The 22,554-nt window shown below is 38.3% G+C and overlaps 1 protein-coding gene across 5 annotated transcripts in view; it reads left to right on the top strand.

Annotated features, from left to right (window-relative positions):
• The window catches only part of HS3ST5 (heparan sulfate-glucosamine 3-sulfotransferase 5), a 192,250-nt gene extending 170,133 nt beyond the window's left edge, over positions 1–22,117 (top strand). For all 5 annotated transcript variants that reach the window (XM_030267769.4, XM_072926788.1, XM_012572697.5 and 2 more), the window contains exons 3-4: positions 15,660–15,798; positions 20,368–22,117. In XM_030267769.4, the coding sequence (XP_030123629.1) occupies positions 15,692–15,798; positions 20,368–21,298 (1,038 nt within the window). In that variant the 5' untranslated portion in view covers positions 15,660–15,691 and the 3' untranslated portion in view covers positions 21,299–22,117. The remainder of the gene's footprint in view (positions 1–15,659; positions 15,799–20,367) is intronic.
• Positions 22,118–22,554: the final 437 nt, after the last annotated feature.

Below are 22,554 nucleotides of genomic sequence, written 5' to 3'. Positions count from 1 at the left end.
GTCCAGGAATTTGGGGACTTAGGCTTTTATAACAGCTTTCCCATGTAGTATCAAAGATTTAACTCCAATATCATTAGTTATACTATTGTAACTTCCCAAGACTGTCAACACCACAATCTGAACCACAGAATGCCCTTCCTCCTAATTCTGAATGTTCATGGCCAATTTTAGGAAACTGCTATTCAACAGCTATTCCCTGAAAACTGGGTGAGAGGAAAGCCAGAAGCACTAAATTAAACTATTAATGTAACACACAGAAGGGATGGGGTGAACAAACTCAACTGTATCATGCCCCATTTGGCTGGAGTGCTGATGTTATTGGTTTAAAACTTGACTAACCCTCTCAGCTCTTTAGCACCCATAAATGTTATGTTGGAGCCTGATTCTCAAAGAGAGGGAACTAGGGAAAACTTAATCTGCCATCATGAAGAGAGGTGATGATATTTTCTTTTCTCAGTGTGAAGCAGCCTTGGCTGAGCAGGAATTTAGGAGGCCCATGGGGTCTGTATGTGCTAGCAGGCACAGAGGTTCATTTTAACTTCATATGCCCTTTTGGGAGAGAATAAATACATAGAACATCTTTCTTTCCACATAGCTTCATAATAAACTTCCAGAGGAACGTGAGCTTGACTCACTGTAAATCTCACTGTACAATTTTAATTAAAATAGATCTTCCACTTAAAAAGTCAATTCCACTTAAAAAAAAAAAGAAACCTTCTCAGTTCCACTTGAATCTCAGTCCCCCTAAAAAGACAAGCATCAGTAAGCTGATGAATCTTGTGAAGAAAACACACACAATCCAACTGATTGATTTTAAAATGCAATCAATTAGAAATCACAGCTGACTTTTTTGATTGGAACTTAATTTGATCTGGAATGTGTTTGTGTCCTTGCCTACTATTAATTAGCAGTAATAATAGTATTGTTCTTCTATGGGAATTTGAAACAGATCTGCCTTCCTATAAGGCAGATGGTTGGTACAGCTCAAAGCACTCTGAGTCACAGCAGAGGTCTCAGCTCCATTACTCCTGTTAGCTGGCAAGGGAAGGCTCTGGTGGAAGAAAATGGTTATCCTGAACAAAGGAAGAAGTTGTCAGTGGAACAAATTTGTCTTTTCAAAGTTGCAGCCTGAGAGATATTTACAAGCAGGAGAGGCTGCAGCATTCCCACAGCATTGCAGCTATCAAGGCTTGGATATGGGGCACTGCAGGGAAACATGTAGGAATGCAGCAAGGTAGGGGCTAGAGCCTGCTCTAGAATTCCAGGTGTTAAACTGGTGTGAAATATCTGATCCACATTTCTATTTAAAGCATTAAGCCAGACCTTTCTTGGCCAAAAGCAAACTCAATTGCATTATCTTCTGTTTGTTCAAAGGATAAGCCCAGCAGCTGTTCTTGTTGTGTAACATTTATATCTTTACAGAGGCTGCAATAACAGATATAACATTTGCAGAGGCTCCAAGTGCCAGGGCTGGCCCCTTCAGTGACCTTGGAAGGAGCAGGATGCTCAGCCCTGTGCAGAACCATCTCTCACTGACTAGCGACAACTGGAGAGATGACTTAATTTTTCTTTCTTTTACATTTACACTGCAGACTAAACACTAGTAATTTTTTAGTATTTCATTTATACTCAGCTTACAGACTTAATTTCAAAGCAAGTATTTGGTATTTTCATAGATGTACAAAAACTGTTAGCATTCCTAGAGATAAAAGAGGGTTTTTTTACTTTTTTTTTTTTTTTTTTTTTGGCCTAGTGCATCAAAGGGTACAAACACGTTTGTACATCTGGTTTCTCCAACAGACCTTGCTAGAGCTGTGAGTATTTAGGATAAGGAGTGTGAATGTGCATGCAGTGCTGGTATATTTTTAGTCAGCCTTGTTCTTCACACAGCAGTGTGAATAAAGCCTGAAGCTGGGCACTGTGTAAACTGATGTGGAGTGGCACCTTTCAGGGTAAGTTAGGCAGAATGAGGCTTAGTGCCAGTTTTTATGTAGTACTAGTCCATGTAGAAATCCATGACCCGCAGATATAAATAGCACAGGGAGCACTTAGGGATCTCAAGGTGGGCAGGTGCAGGGAAACGCCCTTTCCCTGGGTCTTACCATCTGTATAGCTTGTCCCTTGTGGCCCAGGGGTGTGGGTGGATTGGGCAGGAACCTCACATCTTCTCCTTAGGACAGGCTTCCTATCAGCAGGAAACTGGGGAGAAGCAGAGAGCAGCAGGGAGCAGTCACCCCATAGCAGGGAATCAGCAGGACACCTGTACTTGCCTGAATGCCTTGCTCCAGGAATCACAGCAGGACCGTGGGAATGGTTCTTCTGATATGGGATACTTTGATAAATCTGCTGTTGCTGATACTATATTGGCCTGTTTTCTGCAGGTTTAGCTGGTGAGGGTACTGAAACAGCACCTGTCAGAGACAAAAAAAGAAAAAAATAATACTTCTACAAACAAAAAGAGGAAGGACAGAATGGGAAAAAAAGTCCTCTGCATATATGAAACTTCAACTCCATGTCACTTTTTTTTTACTTACTACATACATGTGCTTTATAAAACAGAATTTAGTGAATTCCTTCCTTCACCTAATACGACACAAAGAGATCTACAGATGCAGTGTGTTAGGCAACTATTAAATAGACAGCATTAACTTGGAGGTAAGAGGTGTTTTATCTCATTCTGCACTCTCCAGAAGTCTGGTTCAGTTGATAATAACAACATGGACACTGGCATCATCACACCTGCTTGGATTCTTAGTTGTGATCTGTACCAGAGAACTACTAAATACATTAAATTTAATCAAACACAGAAGAATAAAAGTGCCTGCCATTCTCAAGGATGAGAATTTCTCAAGAAAGTAATACAGGACATTAGTATATTAATGCACACAAACCCCACAAATATAGTTAGAAACAAGTAAAGTGGTTAGTTAGCAGCAGGAATGTTCGTAGAGCCATGAGAGAAGCATCTTCAAAGACTGAAGGATTAAAGTGAACCTGCAGAGAGGACAGAAATTTGAAAGACATCATGAATTAATCCATGGCTGACATTAGCAAAATAGAGTTCAGTTATACTGCAACACTGTTTCCTAATTCTAGGCTATGATCTATTTGTGGAAAATGGGGTCTGTTGCAGAGATGCCAGGAGGCAGATTGTTTGCCTGAGTGGCTGCCAGCACAGGGGAAGGAGTTGTGGCGCTGCCATCCATCCTCCATCCTGACAGGGGCCTCAAGTGAGGATGTGCCCCTGCTCTGAACCACAGGCAGCTCCATCACAGGGTCTCCCAGCCAGCTGCTCAGTATGGTTGCCTCCTCACAGACTGGGAGTATTGACCAGCTATCACCAGGTCCTCTTTGCACAAGGCGAACCAAGCTGGACAGAAATGACCACGAGCCCACTCCCACTAGAACATCCTCCTTTTCTGCAAGAGGGCTTTAGTCAAGGAGCCCTGAGGAGGGTCTGGAAAGGGATGCACTGCAGTGGTGCTTTCCAGCAGAAGTAAAATTGTAAAATTGACTGGTGTAATTGAGTCTGCTGTTGTATCAAACAGTGAGGATAAAGTTTTCCACCAGGCTACGATCTGGCTCCAGTGCATTATCACATTCTTTTGCGTGTAAAGCTACCTACATAAATTGCTAAATGGAAATTGTCCTGGTAGTCTGCTACCTGGTAATTATATCAGCAGAGCTGAGTGAGAGATGGCAAGAAAGAATGTAAGTGCGTTATGGGAACAACAAAGGAGGAAGTCAATCATAACAAACATTTGCTTAAGAACACATTGTACCTTTGGGTGTGGAAAAGGACTAGTCTCTGTTTTATACATGGTAAGGGGGAGTAATTGAGAAGGTGTTCCATTCAGATGTTATTGCAGCTGGGAAGTTATGAGACAGCCTCAAAAATTAACTTGAAGGTAACAGACTTAAAATATATTAAAAAGATCCTTTTCTGAATCTAACCAGCAAAGCATATAATTCACTAAGCTCTATTGGTGTTGAAGAATTTATTTCCTATTCCTTCCTCTATGAGAGAGGGAAAGAGAGACAGAGACAGAGAAGAAAATAGAAATATTTCTTAAATTAACTTTATTTACATCCTCTTGTAATATGGCAGGATGCAAACAGTAATTAGGATTCAAGGTCAAAAGGAATTATGTCCACATCTCAGTCCTTCTCACATCATTTTGAAGAATGAGAGCTGAATAGAGGAAGAATGAACTGATTTCTTTTAAGTTAGTCATTGCAAATGCAAAATGAATATCATTCTGCAGATATGGTGCCAGAGGACAACACAAGCTAACAAAATAATGGTAGTCCAAATAAATAATTTATGCACCATATAAAAAACTGAATGAGATAAAGACATAGAGAACACATTTGAAAATTTGGAAATTGCTCAAAGCTTTTCCTGCAGTGTCTCCCAAGAGGATGAGCATGGAGGACTAATAAACTCTGTGACTGTGTATAATTCATAAACTTTCCCTCATTTTTTGATTTTCAGTAGTTACAGTTTATAGCTAACAAAGGAACAGAGTGGAAAAATCCTGGTGAGAGTTGAGAGGACAACATAAACCAGCTGATTCCTCCACTTAGTCTATTCATAAAGGGCATCTGTTCTCATCCCAAACTGCACATATATTTGCCATTAAACTTAGTACATTGAGAAGAGAAAAAGAAGCCTTCTACTCACATCCTTATGTCTACTTTTTAGTTATATTTTTATGACAGCTATTGCAATGTGAGATTATAACACAAAAAGCCATTTCCAGGTAATTTGTTTTAAAATTATTCTGTTGTGGCTGTTGGTTAATGTTCAGACTGGATTTCTTAGGGATTCATTCAATGAGAGCAGAGCAAACTCAGAGCAAACTAGTGAATGCTATCAGAAGGCAGTGGCGTGTTTCTGGATGAATTACATGGAATAGACCTCCCCCACCCACAGCCACATTGGAAAGATGTTTCTAAGTTAAAGAAATCTAAAAGTTACATTCAGATAAGTTTTGCTTTGAAATGATTTTGATGGTCACAGACATGTGAAGTCGCATTCTGAAGAGATATGGTGGGCAAAAGTGTTGTTTTCAACTCTGCATGTCAGCAATTTGTAACATATTTTATGGCACAGCACAATTCAGTTACACAACCACTATTGTTTTCTATAAAATTCCTTGAAGTTTAATTTTTTTAGCCAAAAGCAGAAGACAGCATACTGTGGTTTCCTGAGGGAAACCCTCTGCCTCCTACTCTGAGTACACAAGCAGAGCCCAGCACATTTCTCAGCTGCATGACAAGTTCCATGCTGCTGGGAGGCTGAGAGGGCCCCCAGCCTCTGCTGCCATATGTCAGAGCAAGCAGCATCTGCCCTGCGCGTCACAGCAGCAGCCAGTGGAACAGCAGAGCAGGAATTTCCATGCAGTCTCCACCATCCCCAAACACGTAAATGGACCATACAGTGCTCTCAGGGCACCTCTGCAGATCTCTTGTTCTGGGTGGGTAAATGAGGAAGAAGATCACTACTGTCAGCAAGTGACTGAGGGGCAGCTGCCCTTTGGTGATCCCCTGTGCTCTGAGCCTGACAGAATGGATCCATTCTACCTGTTCCTCCCTGCCTGTCCTGCCTGCCTCTGAGAGCCTGTTGAGTATTATGTGACTGTTGTTTACTTCATTAATTTCCTCCTGCCATCAATTGATGAATAAATTATTCATAAGTAAATTTATAAATTATTCTACCAGTTCTATTGATGATTGAATAATATTGACCAAATAAATTATTCACTCTTCTTTTTCCCCACCAAATGACAGATAAATTATTTGTGAGTATTGTTTTCTTCATTATTAGATCAACTATTCCATCTGTTGAGACATTCATAAGATGTCACTCACTCTGATAGCTATACAATTTGTAAGCAGGACTCTTTAGGAACTATGCTTTCACAGGCAAACAGAACTAATTTAACTTTATTGTATACTTATATGGCAGTTGCTTTAAATATAAGGTCCTTTAGAGCATGAGGAAGTGTTTTGTATGTTTCACAGCCAAGTAAACAAAATGCTGAGCTATTCTGGGGTTAATTCTTACCCAACCAAGATATTTTTAATTGTGCAGCTAATTTTACAGTTTTCCATATTTGGACTTAGGAGTCAAGGTTGAAGTTCCAGCCATCCCTTGATCGCAAAAGATATTAGGTTGTAGGTTCTGTAAATGAGCATCAGGAGCAAAGCCAAACCAGAAATACCTTGACTAATTACCATTACAATGTGAACTGCATAGGCCAGTTATTTCAAGTTCCTGGATAAACTACATGACTTTTCCATCTAGTTAGATCCATGCCTTCTGTCTCTTTCACTGATTCACCAGCAACTATGTGGCAAACAAGTGACAGCCTCTTCTAGTGGCAGCATTTGTTGCATATTTTACCAGGCAGGCAAAATATGTCTATATCCAAAAATATGAACAGACCGTGTGCTTATGATGGGTCAGAGAAAAAAAATCAAAATTAATTTAAAAAATGCATCTCTAGGAAAGTGATACTATGTGACAAGTGCCCACAGAGAAAGGGTTAGATCCTCTCTATTCCATGAAGCCCAAGTTAAATTTAGTTATTCAAGACAATCAAGATGCATTAGCATGAAATAGTATAAGGATCATGAAATGAATAGTATGCTGAAAAGTATTCTCTAAGAAGTTGCTCAGAAAGAGACAGAGAGAGGAGGCATCTCATGCCAGCAGAGGAGCAGCCCTTCAATAATTTTCCTGGTGTGAGTGCCAGCAAAGATCAGAAGCACACACCTCTCTGCTGGCATTTGCTTGAGTCCGAAACCTACCAGTAAAGTATGTGCAAAGATGTTTCAGTTGACTTTTTATGTTCTTTTTTTAGAATTTAAAACCATGAAGCAGGCATATTTGCCAGGCTGAGTACATGTGAGAGAATGAATGGAAACCCAAGCTACAGCTGAGCCTGCCCAAAGGGAGGGAGATGGATGAATGGGCTGTGCCAGTACAAGAGGACTGTGTAGTGACCAGAGAGCTCATTTATGGGAGCTCTCCAGTTCTGGACACTGGGCTGGGCAGCTCCATAACACCATAACACTGTAACAGCTCTGTCTTCTTGTTTCCCCTTTCTTTTCCACCTAAATGAAATGTGATCTGTCACTCTGGTCGATACAGCAGTGTAATGTTGGCCCTTAGAACACGTGCACAGCAGAAAATCCCAGCTCCTCCATTTTCAGAGAAAGCTGTTAATAGGTCTGCCTCTCTCACTGAGGCACACTAACAAGTTCTTGTCTAAACTGTCATTAATGTTTTCACTTAGATTTCCACATTAAAATTGGCAGCACTTCTAAGGGAAGTGTTGTGGTCAGGACTTACAGGGAAAGCACTGAGACTTTGCATTCTGAACAATAACAATCTCCAGGGTCAGGTTTTTAAATTCCATTTGTTCCTGTTCTCCCAGCAGAAGCCCCATGGGATCTGGGCATCCAGACACAGAAATAGACAGAAAAGTATGACAAAGAAAAAGGGAAGATGGTAAAAGTGTGCCTAGAAAGAAGTGTATTGAGGGAGCTGGAATGGAAGAATGCCCTTTGCAGCACAGTTCAGAATGGATATGAATGAAGGACAGTTACATTGCTCAAGGGCAGAGAAAAGACCACTGCAGTAGCTGGGATTAAATGGTGAAGGGAACTTCACATGGGAAAAACTTAGACTTATATAGGTGGGTAATGGACTGAATCTTTGGGACAATTATGAAAAAGATGTTATGAAATTTAGCCTGCATACAGAGAGCAGTCTGAGCTGATCAGGTTTCAGATTAAGGGTCTGAGTAAAAAGACAGAGATGCTACCAATCAGAACAAATATAGGTGCTCCATATCAGACAGGGTCTATTCATCAGCAATGGAATACTTCAGAATATGAGTTTGAATAAGAGAAAAGAGATGAGTAAGTATACTATATAAAGATATGAGCTGCACAGAGACATGGGGGGATACTCTCATACAATGGTATTTTTTCTCATTGCGAGGTAAAAGCCAGGAGCAAAAATCTGTGAGGTGGATTTACTGTAAATGCAGTGTGCCATCAAAATATATTTGCAGCTCAGTTAAGTTTTTACTGTTAGTTTTCCCAGCAATGCTTTTGACTCCTAGTAATGTTCTGAATTTAGTTCCATTTTGCTGCTTTTCTGAAGGGTAGCCACCGGAAAACAGAAGCTGCAGAAGGCCACATAGATTTTGCCTTATATCTAAGAGAAATTTAATTTAAATTATTTGCCAGTTTCAATCAATTAAGGAACATTCAAACAGCCTTTCATATGTATTATTTTATGCATGATATTATTTGAGAAAGGGTAATTTTTCCAAGAAAAAAGAAAAAGGAAAAGGAAAAAGAAAAAGAAAAATAATCATGTCTTTGGATGTGATTCTAAGTAGTGGAAAAGAACATTTCAAAATTACTAGTTTGTGACAAAAGGTAATTTTATTTCACGCTAAATCATATTAAGCAATAACTCTCTGCCTTTTTATCCTGCTCAATGCAGTGAAACTGTTCATGATGAGGACTGGACCCTAAAAGAAGGACAAAATAAGAAAGCTCTGGATATCTGCCTGCTTACCTTTTTCTCAGAAGACTCATAATCTTCTCTAAATCTTTCCCAGAGTTGAAAAGCAAACTGCTTATTCCTAACATGGCACTACTATTGGCCTCTCTTTGTGATTTCTCTTATAACTTTTGCAGTCATTGCTTCCTTCTTACATGTCACTGGATTTTTTCCTCAACTTCTTTTTTCCTGTATTATTGTTATTTTTGGTTACAATTGTTTTAGTGCCATCTTGAAGAAACAAGGCTGGTATTGTCTTTTAAAGACTGTGAAATTAGCAGCCATCATAATTTCTCTATAACAATAACTGCATTTCCACAGATTTTCTATCTCAGTGTCATCAGCTCCACCATTCCTGAGAAATGGAGCAGACAAGGAGGGTGATCATTTCAGGAGGGTGATCATTTCAGAAGAAAAGGAGGGAAGTAGCTGGGGAAGTACCATTAATTCACAGAAAAGGGCCAACCCTATCAGATTAATGTCATGCTCTATGAAGAGCAGTATTAGGTAATATACTCAGGATTCTGGCAAGGAGACAGGCATCTGAATTTTGGACTAATGAAGTTCTATTAAGATCTATGTGCTTGGAAATGTTCCTGGAGCACTGTAGCTAAGCGTGGATCATGGCAACCCAGGCATCACTCAGCAGAACACGAACACGGCCGCCCGCCTCGCCGGCTCGGATGCAATAAGGCAGTTTTCCTCAGCAGATGTGCCTGAGACCTCAAGGGCATCAAAGCGCCTGAGATTCCTAACTGCTCTGACAATCTGGCAGCAGATCTGTTTGGCACAGGGCACCACAAAGTCAATAGCAAGCTTTTGAGTTGTTTCTCTCATCCCAACACCATATTGCTCAATGTCTTTCAGTGAGATGCAAAAAAAAAAAAAAAAGAAAAAGAAAAAAGGGAAGGGTCAGGCTGTGAAAAGAATGTGATAAAGAGCTGGTTCTGGCCTTCTGTACTGTTGTCACTTGAACAGCAGCTTCCTAGAGACAGCACAATTATGAGTAGATGGGTCTTCAATGTGTCTGGAGTGAAATGTCCTGTGAGCAGTGGACTAATAGTCATTACCACCAAAAAACTCCAGAGAACACAGATATCTGGCTACCCAAGCCAGCCCCGATGGGGGATTATGAGTCACAAATACTCTTTCAGCACTGATACTGTGCTAACTTCTGAGAAATGAAAATATGTTTTCTTATCTAGTATCCACATACAGATGCTGATTTTATGGGTGGTCTCAGAGTCTAGCAGCTTTTCTGGAGAAAGGCTTTCACCACTTCTTTACACAAAGAACTGGCTTCAAGGTCAGCTTAACGACAGTCCTAAATCTCAAACTCTGCAATAGCAGACAAAAAAAAAAAAGGGTATTTTTAGGTTATTGTCACAGCTGTGGCATAACAGTATAGGAAATCTTTGTTGGAGTTTATCTGCATTATTTATTGTTTTCCATCAGTTTTGCTGACATTTTCTTCTCCACTCTTTCAGTCAATATGAGTCATGAGGAGAAAAGGACACGTCTAGTACACAGGAACACTTACATGAATCTGTGAGCTTCTTCCATGTTATAGTTCCTTCTTTTCTTTCTTTGAAACCTGAGTTGAGCAAGTGCGCACTAATCCTACTTTATTCCATCTAAGTCTTATACTATAGAGAAAAAAATGAAAACTGTGATTACTCATGAGAATTAAATTTATTTTTTATATTGAAATATGAACCATTAATGAAAAATTAAAAAGAAAAAAAAAATCCAAGTTCCTTTCCTGCATGGTCAGCACTTTATCATTCTCTAAAATAAATGGTATTTTCAAACCTTTCTGTTCCCATTATCCAGTTCATTTTACTGTGTCAAAAAAGGGAAGCATTTTTCTCTTAGACCATTCAATGGTATTAGGAAGGAAAAATCCTCTCTCAAATGAAAAATCATATTATTTTTTATCATGATCATTCTAGTTCTTTAACACTGTTCACATGGTGCAATAGTTCTGTTGCAATTAAGGAAACCCCAAAGCACTGGCTACTGGGGAAAAAGTACAGCACCACTATGTCTTTTCCTTGCCACTAGCCCAGACCAGTGAGGCAGAAAAAAGGGAGTGGGGAGGACCTGGAGGAGAAGAAGGAGCAGTAACATGACTGACTCTTCCAGGCAGACCATGACTAAGACCATGAGCTGGGGAGAATGCACACAGTGTGAGGCATAAATTCCCTCCTCTCCTAATCACTATATGATTTCATACCCCAGAAAAAGTCTAGGTGCTTGATTTTTATTGACAGTGAGAAGTGGAAGAAACTGTAGTTAACATTTAAGAGACATAATGCAAACATGCCCAGTGATAAGTCCCCTGACTTGTCTCCTATCACTGTATTTAAATCTCCTATAAACTCAGAGATCTTTCTGCAGTGTACGACAACAAATATTTGTTGGTCAACAGCTGACCCCTGCTGGTGTGAAAAATTAAAAATAAATAAACACGCCAAACAAATTCTAATAAAAATCGCATCCTACTTATTCTTTTTCTAGCTTCCTTTGTGCATATTTGCCTTTGGGTTTTGCTTCATTTTGATTAATCACATAACTCTATCAGGACTGTATCTCTTCAGCCTGTTTGCAAAAAGAAAAGATGATGTTGTTGTTTCTTATGCTTCCATCCACATGCTATTAATTTATCTATAACATCTTCTCATGTCTGCTCCATGTGTCCGAAAATTTCCCTTTGATCATTTGCAAACAAGTTCCTGGCAATTTCTTGTTTCATTGTCTGTTTATTTGGAATAAGTGATTATAGCAGCAGATTCTCTTTTCTGTGCTTCTGCACAATTCAGATTTTTGTCAGTAATGCCATCATTACTAGTATGCTTCGTCTGTTTTCTCCTACTCATTTGACTTTGATCTAATTTGAACCAAAAACTAACTTTTACAACAGTTCATAATAAAATTACATTATTTGTCTGGCATACCCACTATCTACATTTATCCATGATCCCTTCATCTTGTCAGGAACAGTCCATCTATTTTTCAGTTGGTATTATCATAAGAGTTCTGCATAGTTGTACTGTCTCTTCGCAATTCACTCAATAACCCTGGTCCTCTCACCAGCAAAATGGGTATGTAGGGAAAGGGGTTAAATGAGGCATTCACATCAATACACTGGTAAGGCCACTTTCTCATGTTTCTTTATTGAACTGTACCATGTCAGTATAATAATTCAGATCACATGTACATCTGAAATCACAAACTGCATTTCACTTTTAACTTACACAGAATTTACAAACCACATTTTTAAATATACATGATGTTTCACACATTTCTAGAAATCATGCATTCAGTAATTTGTGTTGCTCTTTGTGCATTATGACTCTCTCAGACCGCCACAAAAGAACTTTCTTGTATGCATATTTAACTAAATTGTCCAAGACAGATATTTTAATTGTAAGCCCACTGGAGCTGTGCAACAACGTGCTGTCATCTCTTTGGGTGGGAGGTTCTACATTCAACATTCAACTACTGGGAAGATTCTGCCTGCAACTTTCTCCCAACCCTCCTCTCACTGGTCAGCAGCTTTTGTGACAGTTCAGTTCATGCCCCTAAAAGAGAGCAAAAATTTTTAAAAACACCCTTATTTGCCTCCAATAACTGCTAAAAGTCTTGTCACTTTGGATTACATTTTATCTTGCCTTCCAGCTTCTTGTAAAGTTTAAAAGTATGCATTCCTTACAGAAAACTTTGTACATCTGATAATACTTCCCAGAATTTTAATTTCTTCCTTTTAATTTCTTCCTTTTAATTTCTTCTTTCCATTTCATTTAATTGTTGCCATGTTAGTCTCCAGCAACATTTTCACCTTAGAGACCTTCACCTTAGTTACATTCTGGTTGTATTAACTCTGTGTCTTAAGTAGAAATGTTTTATCAGCCCTCTCCTCTGGCACACAGAACTGTCTCAGTATATCCATTGAAAGGATATACTCCTTTTCTGGAGTTAAGATAATATTCTTCTATGTTTTTTTCAGGAAAAAAATTAACATCTAGGAAAAGTTTTATTGAGACAATCTCTCTGGAATAAAACTCCTTCCATGGCCTTTAAATTAGATGTAAAAAATGAAAACAAAAATGAAACAAATACATAGTGTCATCTTTACATTTCTAGTGTGTGCCTAATACTTGTCATTCTGTAGAAAAGTTTTCTGTACATAGGTACGTGCAAATATAAAACTGGAACTGGTTTGGGCTTTTTTGGTTGATTGATTTCCTTGATTTGCTTTGTTTGTGTTTGTTTTGTGGTTTGGTTGGTTGGTTGGTTGTTTTTTTTTGTCTTGACTCTAATTTCAAACATTAATATTGAGGTCATGAGGTCTTGTGGAATATATTTCAGGAAATATCTTGTCATTAATTTGATTTTATTGTGGCCTGATGACCTCCACAGACTCACTAAGGCTTGCAGGCAGGATTGAAGTGGGATCCAAGAGCCTGTATAAAGGAGAACACATGGAAAATTAAACTCTAGTTTAATGTATAGAGGGCTGCATATGTATATGTTTTCTGAGAGACAAAGTTCATTTTCGTAGCACTGAAGATAAACCTTCATTTAGAGGGAGCAGCACTGAAATATTTAAAACCTGGGACCTATGAAAATTCATCCTCTGCTTCATGTTCTTCTCTTTCATCTTTTTAAATTAAATTGTTAAAAGAGTAACTAGTAACATATGTACACAGAGGTGCAGCATCTGTGCATTTTTCTTAATAGTTCAACTTTGACTACATATTTTCTGCCTTGCTCAATGTATAGAATTCCTCATTTATACATTATTTTTATGGGAAAAAAACGTATATTACAAAAAGGCAAAAGTTTACCATGTAGTTAAAGCACTAGAAAGAAATTATTTCAGACTGAATCTCACTGGTGCTACAGGTTTTCTCTGTGACCCTGAGCAAATCACTTAATCTCTCTGTACCTCTGCTCCTCATTTATTTCTTAAAGGATGGTAATACTTCTTCTGTCTCTCTATTTACATTGCAAAGTTCTTTTACTCTGTGTTTTATATTATTCTTGTTTCAATAAAGATGTTATCTAAGAATTCTTATTATAGAGTTGCTTTTATCTACATAAAAGCAATATATTCTTTATGGTTAGTTATCCTGCATGATAGGTTGTACTGAGCTGTCACCTGGCTGTAAAAGGAGTTATTATTATTGCACCGGAAGTATTTTAGAGACAAGTCAGACTCAGAACTTCATTGTTGCATGGCTCTTTTATCAAGAGATGGTGGGTTGAAATTAGAAAGCTTTCTCTATAGCAGTAAAATAAATGTTTACTGCTATTTTACTATAGCAGTAAAATAAACTGAAAGAAAACCAGTTTGGAATGACCTGCATCTGCACCTTTAAACCCAGCCAGCCCTGGGGCAGGCTGGCTACATGAGTGCTGCCTGCTGGGAAAGGCTTCCAGCTTGTATTATCTCCCTGAATGTTTCCTGGATTTTTAAGTGAGCCTTCTGAGCCAAAAATTTAACATCATGGGCAGAAATGGAAAAAGATGTTTCCAGAATGGAAAGATGTTTTTAGGCTGTGTTTAGCAGTGGCCAGCCAAACCTTGGAATCTCACCAAAAATTCTGCCTCTCTATATAGTTTCATGCTTATAATAATGTATCCCAGTCTTGCTTTATGTAAATCCTAGGGCTGAAAAAGAAGAAAATGTGCTGCAGAAGAAATTTTGGTATAGTAAAACTTAAGAAACTTGACATCAAAAATTGTTCATAATAAGTCCAACCAAAATTTAGAAAAAAATGGTTTTGTTCAAACTACTCCATAATACAATAAATATTCCCTGATAAAGGGAATGAGACTTTGGATCAGTATTTCAGATTATTACAATTTATATTTATGATTTTTCTACCATTTTGTGATGAAAGCATTCTTTTATGTAGATGATATGGCTTTACTCCTCTTGAATCAGTGAAATTATTGAAACTTAATTCTCCTGCATATCTACAAGAAAGCTCAGAACTGGTATAGAATGAAGAACCATGTCATCTTTGACTGTGCTCTGAAAGGAGGACCTGATCTTTCCCCTCAGTTCATGTGAGAATATATTAGGAATCCAGGTCTGAGATTCTAAAGAGGTCTGCACAGATCACACATGTAATCCAGTCCAGAACATAAATGTAACGCTCGAGGAAGAGTCAAACTAAAGACAAACAGTTTTACTCAGCACTTCTTTCTGCCTTGGCTAAGAACCTCCTGGTTAAATCCTCTTGGCACAAGATCACGTATTTTTACTCCTGACTGCCTCAATAACTATAGTGTTTGAAGCAATACTCAACTATGGGATTTAGATGGTCTCTGAAGCACATCAGAAAAAGATATTTAAATATATGTTTAGGTATTGCTAAAAACTGGGGATCTAGGCATGCTTGTTTCAAAGGTGAAAGTTTGTGTCCCATCAGGTCTTGAGGTGACAGGCACAGCACAGGCACAGATGATAGAATACACTGATGCTGAAAAATCATTGTGCCCACCCCAGCTACCTGCTTCTCAGTTCTGTCATAATTGACTTGCTAGCATGGATCAGGACCTCTTTTTTTAGATTCCTCTCCAGCATACACTCTAATAATCATAGAGATAATGTAAATGTGCCTCCGTAAACTGTACACAGGACCTGCAAGCCTAACTCATAGTTACTGCAGCTTTACTTTACATCAGGGCATTAAAATCTCTGTTTAAATCTAAATCTGTCTGATTCCAAAAGGCTTAAAATATAAACATATTTACCTAACAAGATATCCCATTACAATAAGAGCTTCTACAGTAAAGACCTACATTGTGGCTATCTGACAGACCTAGTAATGTTGGATGCAGCTGAACCATCACTTCCAGACTTATCATCCTACCCCTGATACATTGCCATGTGGGACTGAAAACTGGTAGCAAACATAGAAAGGAAGTTTAACTACTTATTTTGCAGTTTTGCAAAGATTTTGCAAGGATGGCCTAATCAGGTGCAACACCTGATTAAACACTGCCCTGCACATGCTAAGCTTTCTGATGAGTGTTTTATGTGTTCTTGTCTCTGCAGACTGAAGAAGTCCTGAAGATTGATGGAGGGCCATGCTATTCAAACAGCAGGCGTTGCTGAGACAGAAGCTCTTTGTGCTAGGCAGCCTTGCTATTGGAAGTCTCCTATATCTAGTTGCCAGAGTTGGGAGTTTGGATAGGTAAGTCATTAAGTAGCTGCTCTCTTATGGAGAATGGGCTAGGATTGTCTGAGTTTTTGCTTCAAGGGTCTGATTGCTTTCATGCTTTGTTTTTTGATTTGTTGTTGGTTTTGGGGTTTTTTTTCTTATAGTCTATTTGTATGGGAGGACAGAAAGACTGGTTATTTTAATAGTGGTTTTCATTATTTATTCCTACCCTTTGGAGAAGAGAGTAGGAAAATAGTCACAGTCATCCGTGTCAAAGTTTTTCTGTTTGTCCATTTGTATTCTAAGCACACCGACACTTGTTTTCAGAGAAGAAATAAACCAGCATCCAGTAAAAATGTCATTACAGTAGCTCATTTTGCCTGTGTACATCTGTGTGTTGACCTCTAGTTTCAGCAAAACAGTTATGATGTATTTATACATCTCCTTTTTTAAATTTGTGAGCAAGCAATTAATGTGCTACAGTGGTAGTTAAAATTAAGTATGAGCCTGCAGAGCAGCTCATCAAATTTTGAATACTATTTCATTTGAAAGATTGCTTCAGGGTTTGAGAATTTTAACTATGTTAATTAGCTGGTATTTTCTGTAGCTGAATGTGCTAAATAAGTAGGTTTTCTCTGCAAATGATTTCCTGGAGAGTAGTCGAAAGCACAGCAGAGAAAATCAAAGAGTGTTTGGCACTTCTGACCAGGCTGAGTTTTCACTGGTTTTTGACAATGCAACAGTAGTGCTAGCTGCACTGACACTGCTGTTCCTGTCAGCTTTGAAATGGCCTGGGATTGCTGTGGTAGGTGCTACACAAAGGCACAACACACTCAAAAGAAAAAAATAATTAAAAAAAAAAAAAAAACAACAAACAAGGAAAAGAAGAAAGCTGTTTAGAAAGAATGAATTAAAAAAAAAACCTACAAGATTTCCGGAAGCAGGTAGACAGTTTGCAAGTGTTAATGCTATATTCTTTTCCTTCTTTTAAATGATGCAACATATTGTTGACTTCAAAATTGTCACACAATGCTGTGTGACTACCCAGTGTTTGGAAAGTGAAAACATAGCTAGCTACTGTCCATTGCTAGTTAATGGTGAGCCCCATTGGCAGTCACTGGGTGCCTTCTTCCACTCCTCAAATCCACTCCAGAAGAAGGAGGCCATGTACTCAGCTAGGAGCAAGTGCATTGCAAATTAAGCCCTGGAATTTATATTTTCTTTCCCCTAATGGTCCACTGATGCTTCAGAAGTAGAAACTTCACTGAGACTGTGATTCTGTAAATGGAGGCAGAAATCCTTACTGGTCCCTGCAAAAATATATTTTATGCTCAGATGCATGAAGTCTAATTAACCTTCTCCAATTATCTATGCTTGCACATCTTCAGAATTTACTGATGGCTATAAAATTATCTCTCCACAGTATTTGACTCATTGACCTCCTGTGGCAATGAATTCCACTGGTTTCATACATAATGTTGCCAACAGCAGTAAAATTCAGTTTTGTTCTCTTGCTTTACCCAGTGTGAAGCATACCACACTGCTAAAAAGCAGACCTGTGTATGGAGTTGTTATGAAATAGAGAGAAAGAAGTACTAGAAAGGACAAGACACGGATGAATTAACTAGAAATATTCTTCTGCTTCATCATTGTTGAATCTCTCAGTAAAAGGATGCTGAGTGGCTTCAACAGACTTTGGAATAACTAATAGATCAGGAAGAAATCCAGACTCATTTATGCTTAATTTATGCTGATCTAATTTGAACAAGAGAGCTGGGGATGGCTCTTGTTTAATAGCCTCAGATTAGGCTCTCCAATGGCAGTGTCTTGAGTTTCCTTAGGCCCAAAGGGAAATTACCACTAGTTTATATGATTCATTGAGTCATAAAATCTGATAAGATGAGCACTTCCCTCCAGGGGAGGCCACCTTCCTTCAGCTCCTGAGTACATGGATCTGCTTCATATGTGGAAGCTCAAATAGATTCTGTGGCAATTTTGAGCATATCTGGATTAGTCACTGAGTTACCTGACTCCCTTACTGGCAGTACCAGGAGCCTCCACATCTGATTTCCATGCTACAAAATACTCCTGCTGGAACCAGGTTTATAATCTTTTGCTGCTGTGACACCTTCATTGCAAGAAAATTAACAAGTATTCTGGATCAGGTGAGACAGGTCATTAAGATTGCCAGATTTACTCCAGCTGTTTTGAAACTTTTCAGAAATGCAGTTCCTGGCGATTAATTGGCTCATGGTGAGTTCTCTCAAGAAGAATTGTGTTTTACAGTAGCAGCTTGAGAAATTACCTGGGAGAGCAACTCAGTGATATAATAAGTGCCATGTACTCTTTCTTAGCAAAGAACTGTTATTTAACGGGAAAATTACTCAGACAATTAAGAATATTAGCATGTTGCAATGTAAGAGTAAATAGTTACACCTTGGTTTAAACTATGAGGATCTGCCCTTTACTTACCACTGCCAAGATCTTTTAAAAGTTACTTTTTGATTGTTTAGAGAGTAGAATCAAGGGGAAGGAGTAAAAAATCCTGAAATATAAAAGCTGAGGAAGGACTTCTAACAACATCCAATCTTTTCCCTTAGGCTAGAGGATATCATGAGTATTTATTTATTTTCAAAGGAAACCACCCTGTTTGACAAGCTGTTGTGTTACACTGAAGGCAGTGCTAGCTAGAGATAAAATTAGTTGAGATGGGTCTGGAACTGCTGTTGTGGAATCTCTTTGCTTGAAAACAAAAAACAAATATGCAGAAGGAGAGGGAAGAGAACAGAGACAGCAATTGCAGCTTCTGTTTCTTATGTTTTTAACTGCCACCTTGCTGATGCATTAAGACTCTCATCAGCCACACCACAGTCTGACCAATTTGTAGCATTGTTAAGGCATTTCTTCCTTTTTATTTTTTCCCCAATATGGGTGGGTTTGCATCAGCTTTTCAATGATTCAGTCCTTGCCACCAAGTCAGGCTTTTTCAGTAGATGGCAGAGAGCAAAGAGACAGAAGAAGCTAGACACTTGAGAAAAGAAATAACAGGAACTCGCTTTTCATCACACTTTCTAATTAGTCTGCAGGACTTAGCTAGAGCTCATGTGAACCCAGCAATGTCATATGGATTGTTTCTTTGGCTCTGTCTGGACAGGCTATATCTCTCAGCATCTGCATAATCAAGGAAGCAGCTACCAGGTCAGCCAGGGGGATCAAACTAACTTTGTCCCAACTATCCATTGTCCTAGAATCAGTGTCAAATTAGAGACCCCAACAAGAAATGATGGATGGAAAACCTGCAAAGAAATAAATAATTATGTCCTGAAAGCAGGGTTTGAATAATATATAGTAAATGAGTGAGGGACCACATGCTGAGAAACTAGAATAAATACTGAATACCTAAACAGCTATTAATGAGCATTGCCCATCTGGTATACTGGCTAAGGCAGGGGTCCTGTGAAAAATAATAGCATGCAGCTGTGTAATTTAAGAACTGTATCATAATATATGTGCACAGCAAGCTCACACTAAAATTTCCTAGGCAACCTTTGTTCTTACGTATCCTTAATTTTGGAGAGCATGGCTCCAAAAAATTAGTAATAATACTTTTTGTAGGACCTTGGAAGCTCTGTCTACACACCAAGTTAATCTTCAGTGAAATATTGGCCTGTATAATGTCCAAAGTGATGATTTGAGAGTGGAGATGAGAGTTTAATCAAGGTTCTGTAGAAGTAAAATTTTAACATTTCTCTTACTGAACCATTTCTTGGATCCAGTGGTATTAGATACAATAACAAAGAATTAGAAAGTAGAAAAGAGGGGAAATAATTGTAGCTGAATATAAAAGAATAGTGCAAAAATGCAGTTGTAAAAGAAGACATAATAAAACAAAAAATAAGGTTCAGTGGGAGGATACAAGAGTGATTATAAGAAAATTGTTGATGTAACAATGCAATAAATGCATATTTTAAAACTCTTCTTGCCATTCTTTTTGCACCTTGCTAATCTTATCTGAATCAGAACCTTGAACTTTCTGGTTCTGACTGGCAGTGAAACACTGGACATATTGTAAAGTGGAGGAGAAATATTGAAAGATGAAACTTAGAAAGCCAGTTTTCATCCCTTTTTCTCCTCTTCACTAAAAAAGCCATCTCTGGATCAGCACAATGGGAAGACTTCAGGCTAGAATGATAAAAGTGTAGGAAAGAGATTACTTAAATCAGGTGGATCTTCAGATCAAAATGTGCAAATATAATTAATCCTAGAATGCTTTAAAAACTGCCAAACTCATCACAAAATAATGAGGAATGTGGAAGTTTAGGCAAGGTTTAAGAAGACCCAAGACCAGTAATCATAGTTCCTATGCTGGCAAAGGACAGACGGGTCAAGTTAGAAATTTCCCAGTTAAATCACAGCTAAAAAAAACCCAATTAAATAATAAAATTTGCAAATTATTTAACCATTGGCAGAATAAAATAAAAGTTGAAAGATGAACATATCACATTACATTTGAATATGTTCCCAAGAGCATGATTCCCTTGTACATAAAACTTGTCTTGAAAGATATCCTCTTTCTACAAGTACCTCTTATTTTACTTGCAGACTGCAGCCCCTCTGCCCCATTGATGGTCGTTTTGGATCCCGCAGCCAGGACGAAATCCCATTGCGAGCCCTGCAGTTCAAGCGAGGTCTGCTCCATGAATTTCGAAAGGGCAATGCCACCAAGGAACAAATTCGACTGCACAATCTGGTTCAGCAACTTCCCAAGGCCATTATCATTGGGGTGCGGAAAGGAGGCACCCGAGCACTACTGGAGATGCTGAACCTTCACCCTGCAGTGGTCAAAGCTTCTCAAGAGATTCACTTCTTTGACAATGATGAAAACTATGCCAAGGGAATTGAGTGGTACCGGAAAAAAATGCCTTTTTCTTACCCTCATCAAATAACAATTGAGAAAAGCCCTGCGTATTTTATCACTGAGGAAGTACCTGAAAGGATTTACAAAATGAACTCATCTATCAAATTATTGATCATTGTCAGGGAACCTACCACAAGAGCTATTTCTGATTACACTCAGGTGCTGGAAGGCAAGGAAAGAAAGAACAAAACGTACTACAAATTTGAGAAGCTGGCAATTGATCCTAATACCTGCGAAGTGAACACTAAGTATAAGGCAGTGAGAACCAGCATCTATACAAAACATCTGGAGAGATGGTTAAAATACTTCCCAATCGAGCAGTTTCATATTGTGGACGGAGACCGGCTCATCACAGAACCACTGCCTGAACTCCAGCTGGTTGAGAAGTTCCTAAATCTTCCTCCGAGGATAAGTCAGTACAATTTATACTTCAATGCCACCAGAGGGTTTTACTGCTTGCGATTTAACATTGTCTTTAACAAGTGCCTGGCGGGTAGCAAGGGACGCATCCATCCAGAGGTGGACACCTCTGTCATTACCAAATTGCGCAAGTTCTTCCATCCTTTTAATCAAAAATTTTACCAGATCACGGGGAGGACATTTAACTGGCCCTAAACAAAACTTCAAACACTTTCTGTTGCACATGAGGCATGCAATAGGATGTCTCTGCTGAAATATGCACTTTTCATAGCTACGACTAGCAAAGTAACTTTTTTCATGCATACATGTACATATTGCAGTGTGTGACCAAATATATGGTGGGATCGATTTTTTCTACAGAGTAGTAACTAACATAAATTTAATGTCAATATAGTTGCATCTTTTAAGATATAATAATAAAGGGAAAGGAAGTATTTAGGGAAACAAAGTCAGACACTGTTAAAAGGGTCAGTGTTCCTCTTGCTTAGTAAAGTGTTTATGTGACATACTTATTGATCTAAGCAGAACATTAGTTTATGCCATAAAAATTCTTGTCAAAAGTCTGTAAAGCTGTGAGAAAGCATAATCTTGAGGCTATATTTGGTATGTGTATTGCTAAAGGAATACTGACACTTTAAACACAGTGCTGAATTTTTACAATGAGAGTGAATAGTACTATTTTCTTATTATTTTAAATTAATATCTTATCTCATACAAACTACATTATTTTAGAGTTCTTGTGGTGAGTTTGCACTATTGTTTTATCGTATGGACCATAGTGTCACTTGTAGCATGTCAATCATGTGTCAAGAAAAGGTCAAATAATTTTTTCTTCTATACTTGTGTGTCGACAAAGCTAAACATGGTGTACATAGTGTACAATGTTTGTAAATACTGGTTTCACACTAAGTAATTCTATTTTGTAAACTGAATATGGCTATTTAATTTATTGTGAAAATTAAATTTATTGTGGTATTTAAAAATGGAATGGATTAAAATTACCTATATGTGCAATGGCTTTTCACCTTTGCTTGATCTATGTCAGTGTGGTCCCTTAGCTTAGACAAATCATAGGTATGTGTGAGAGAGATATGCCCAGGTAATCTTGGTTTATAGACAGTTGAGAAAAGTGATACATGTGGCGAGGCAGGGTTTATTAAAAAGCTTATCCTTCTAGGAATCTCATGTAATGTGCACCTCAGAGAACAGTGTTGCTGTTTGTTGTGGCACTTTGTTAAATTAATGCAGCTACCCGTGAGGTTAAAGCATGACTGTAAAAGCCTACTGTAACCAGATATATCAAAAAAGCAGAGTCGTCATTAAAACCAAAAAAAAAACCGGACAGGTGAATAAAATGATAAGAAAGATTTTGGTGATTTCATCACCAAGAAGTGGTGATGCTTCAGAAGTCATAGAAAATAGTTGTGATACTTTCGCATTCATTTGGTAAT

The sequence above is a fragment of the Taeniopygia guttata genome, chromosome 3 (assembly GCF_048771995.1).
Source record: "Taeniopygia guttata chromosome 3, bTaeGut7.mat, whole genome shotgun sequence".
Taxonomy (NCBI): domain Eukaryota; kingdom Metazoa; phylum Chordata; class Aves; order Passeriformes; family Estrildidae; genus Taeniopygia; species Taeniopygia guttata.
The sequence above is the reverse complement of the archived record's forward strand: the minus strand, read 5'-3'. Positions and strand labels throughout refer to the sequence as shown.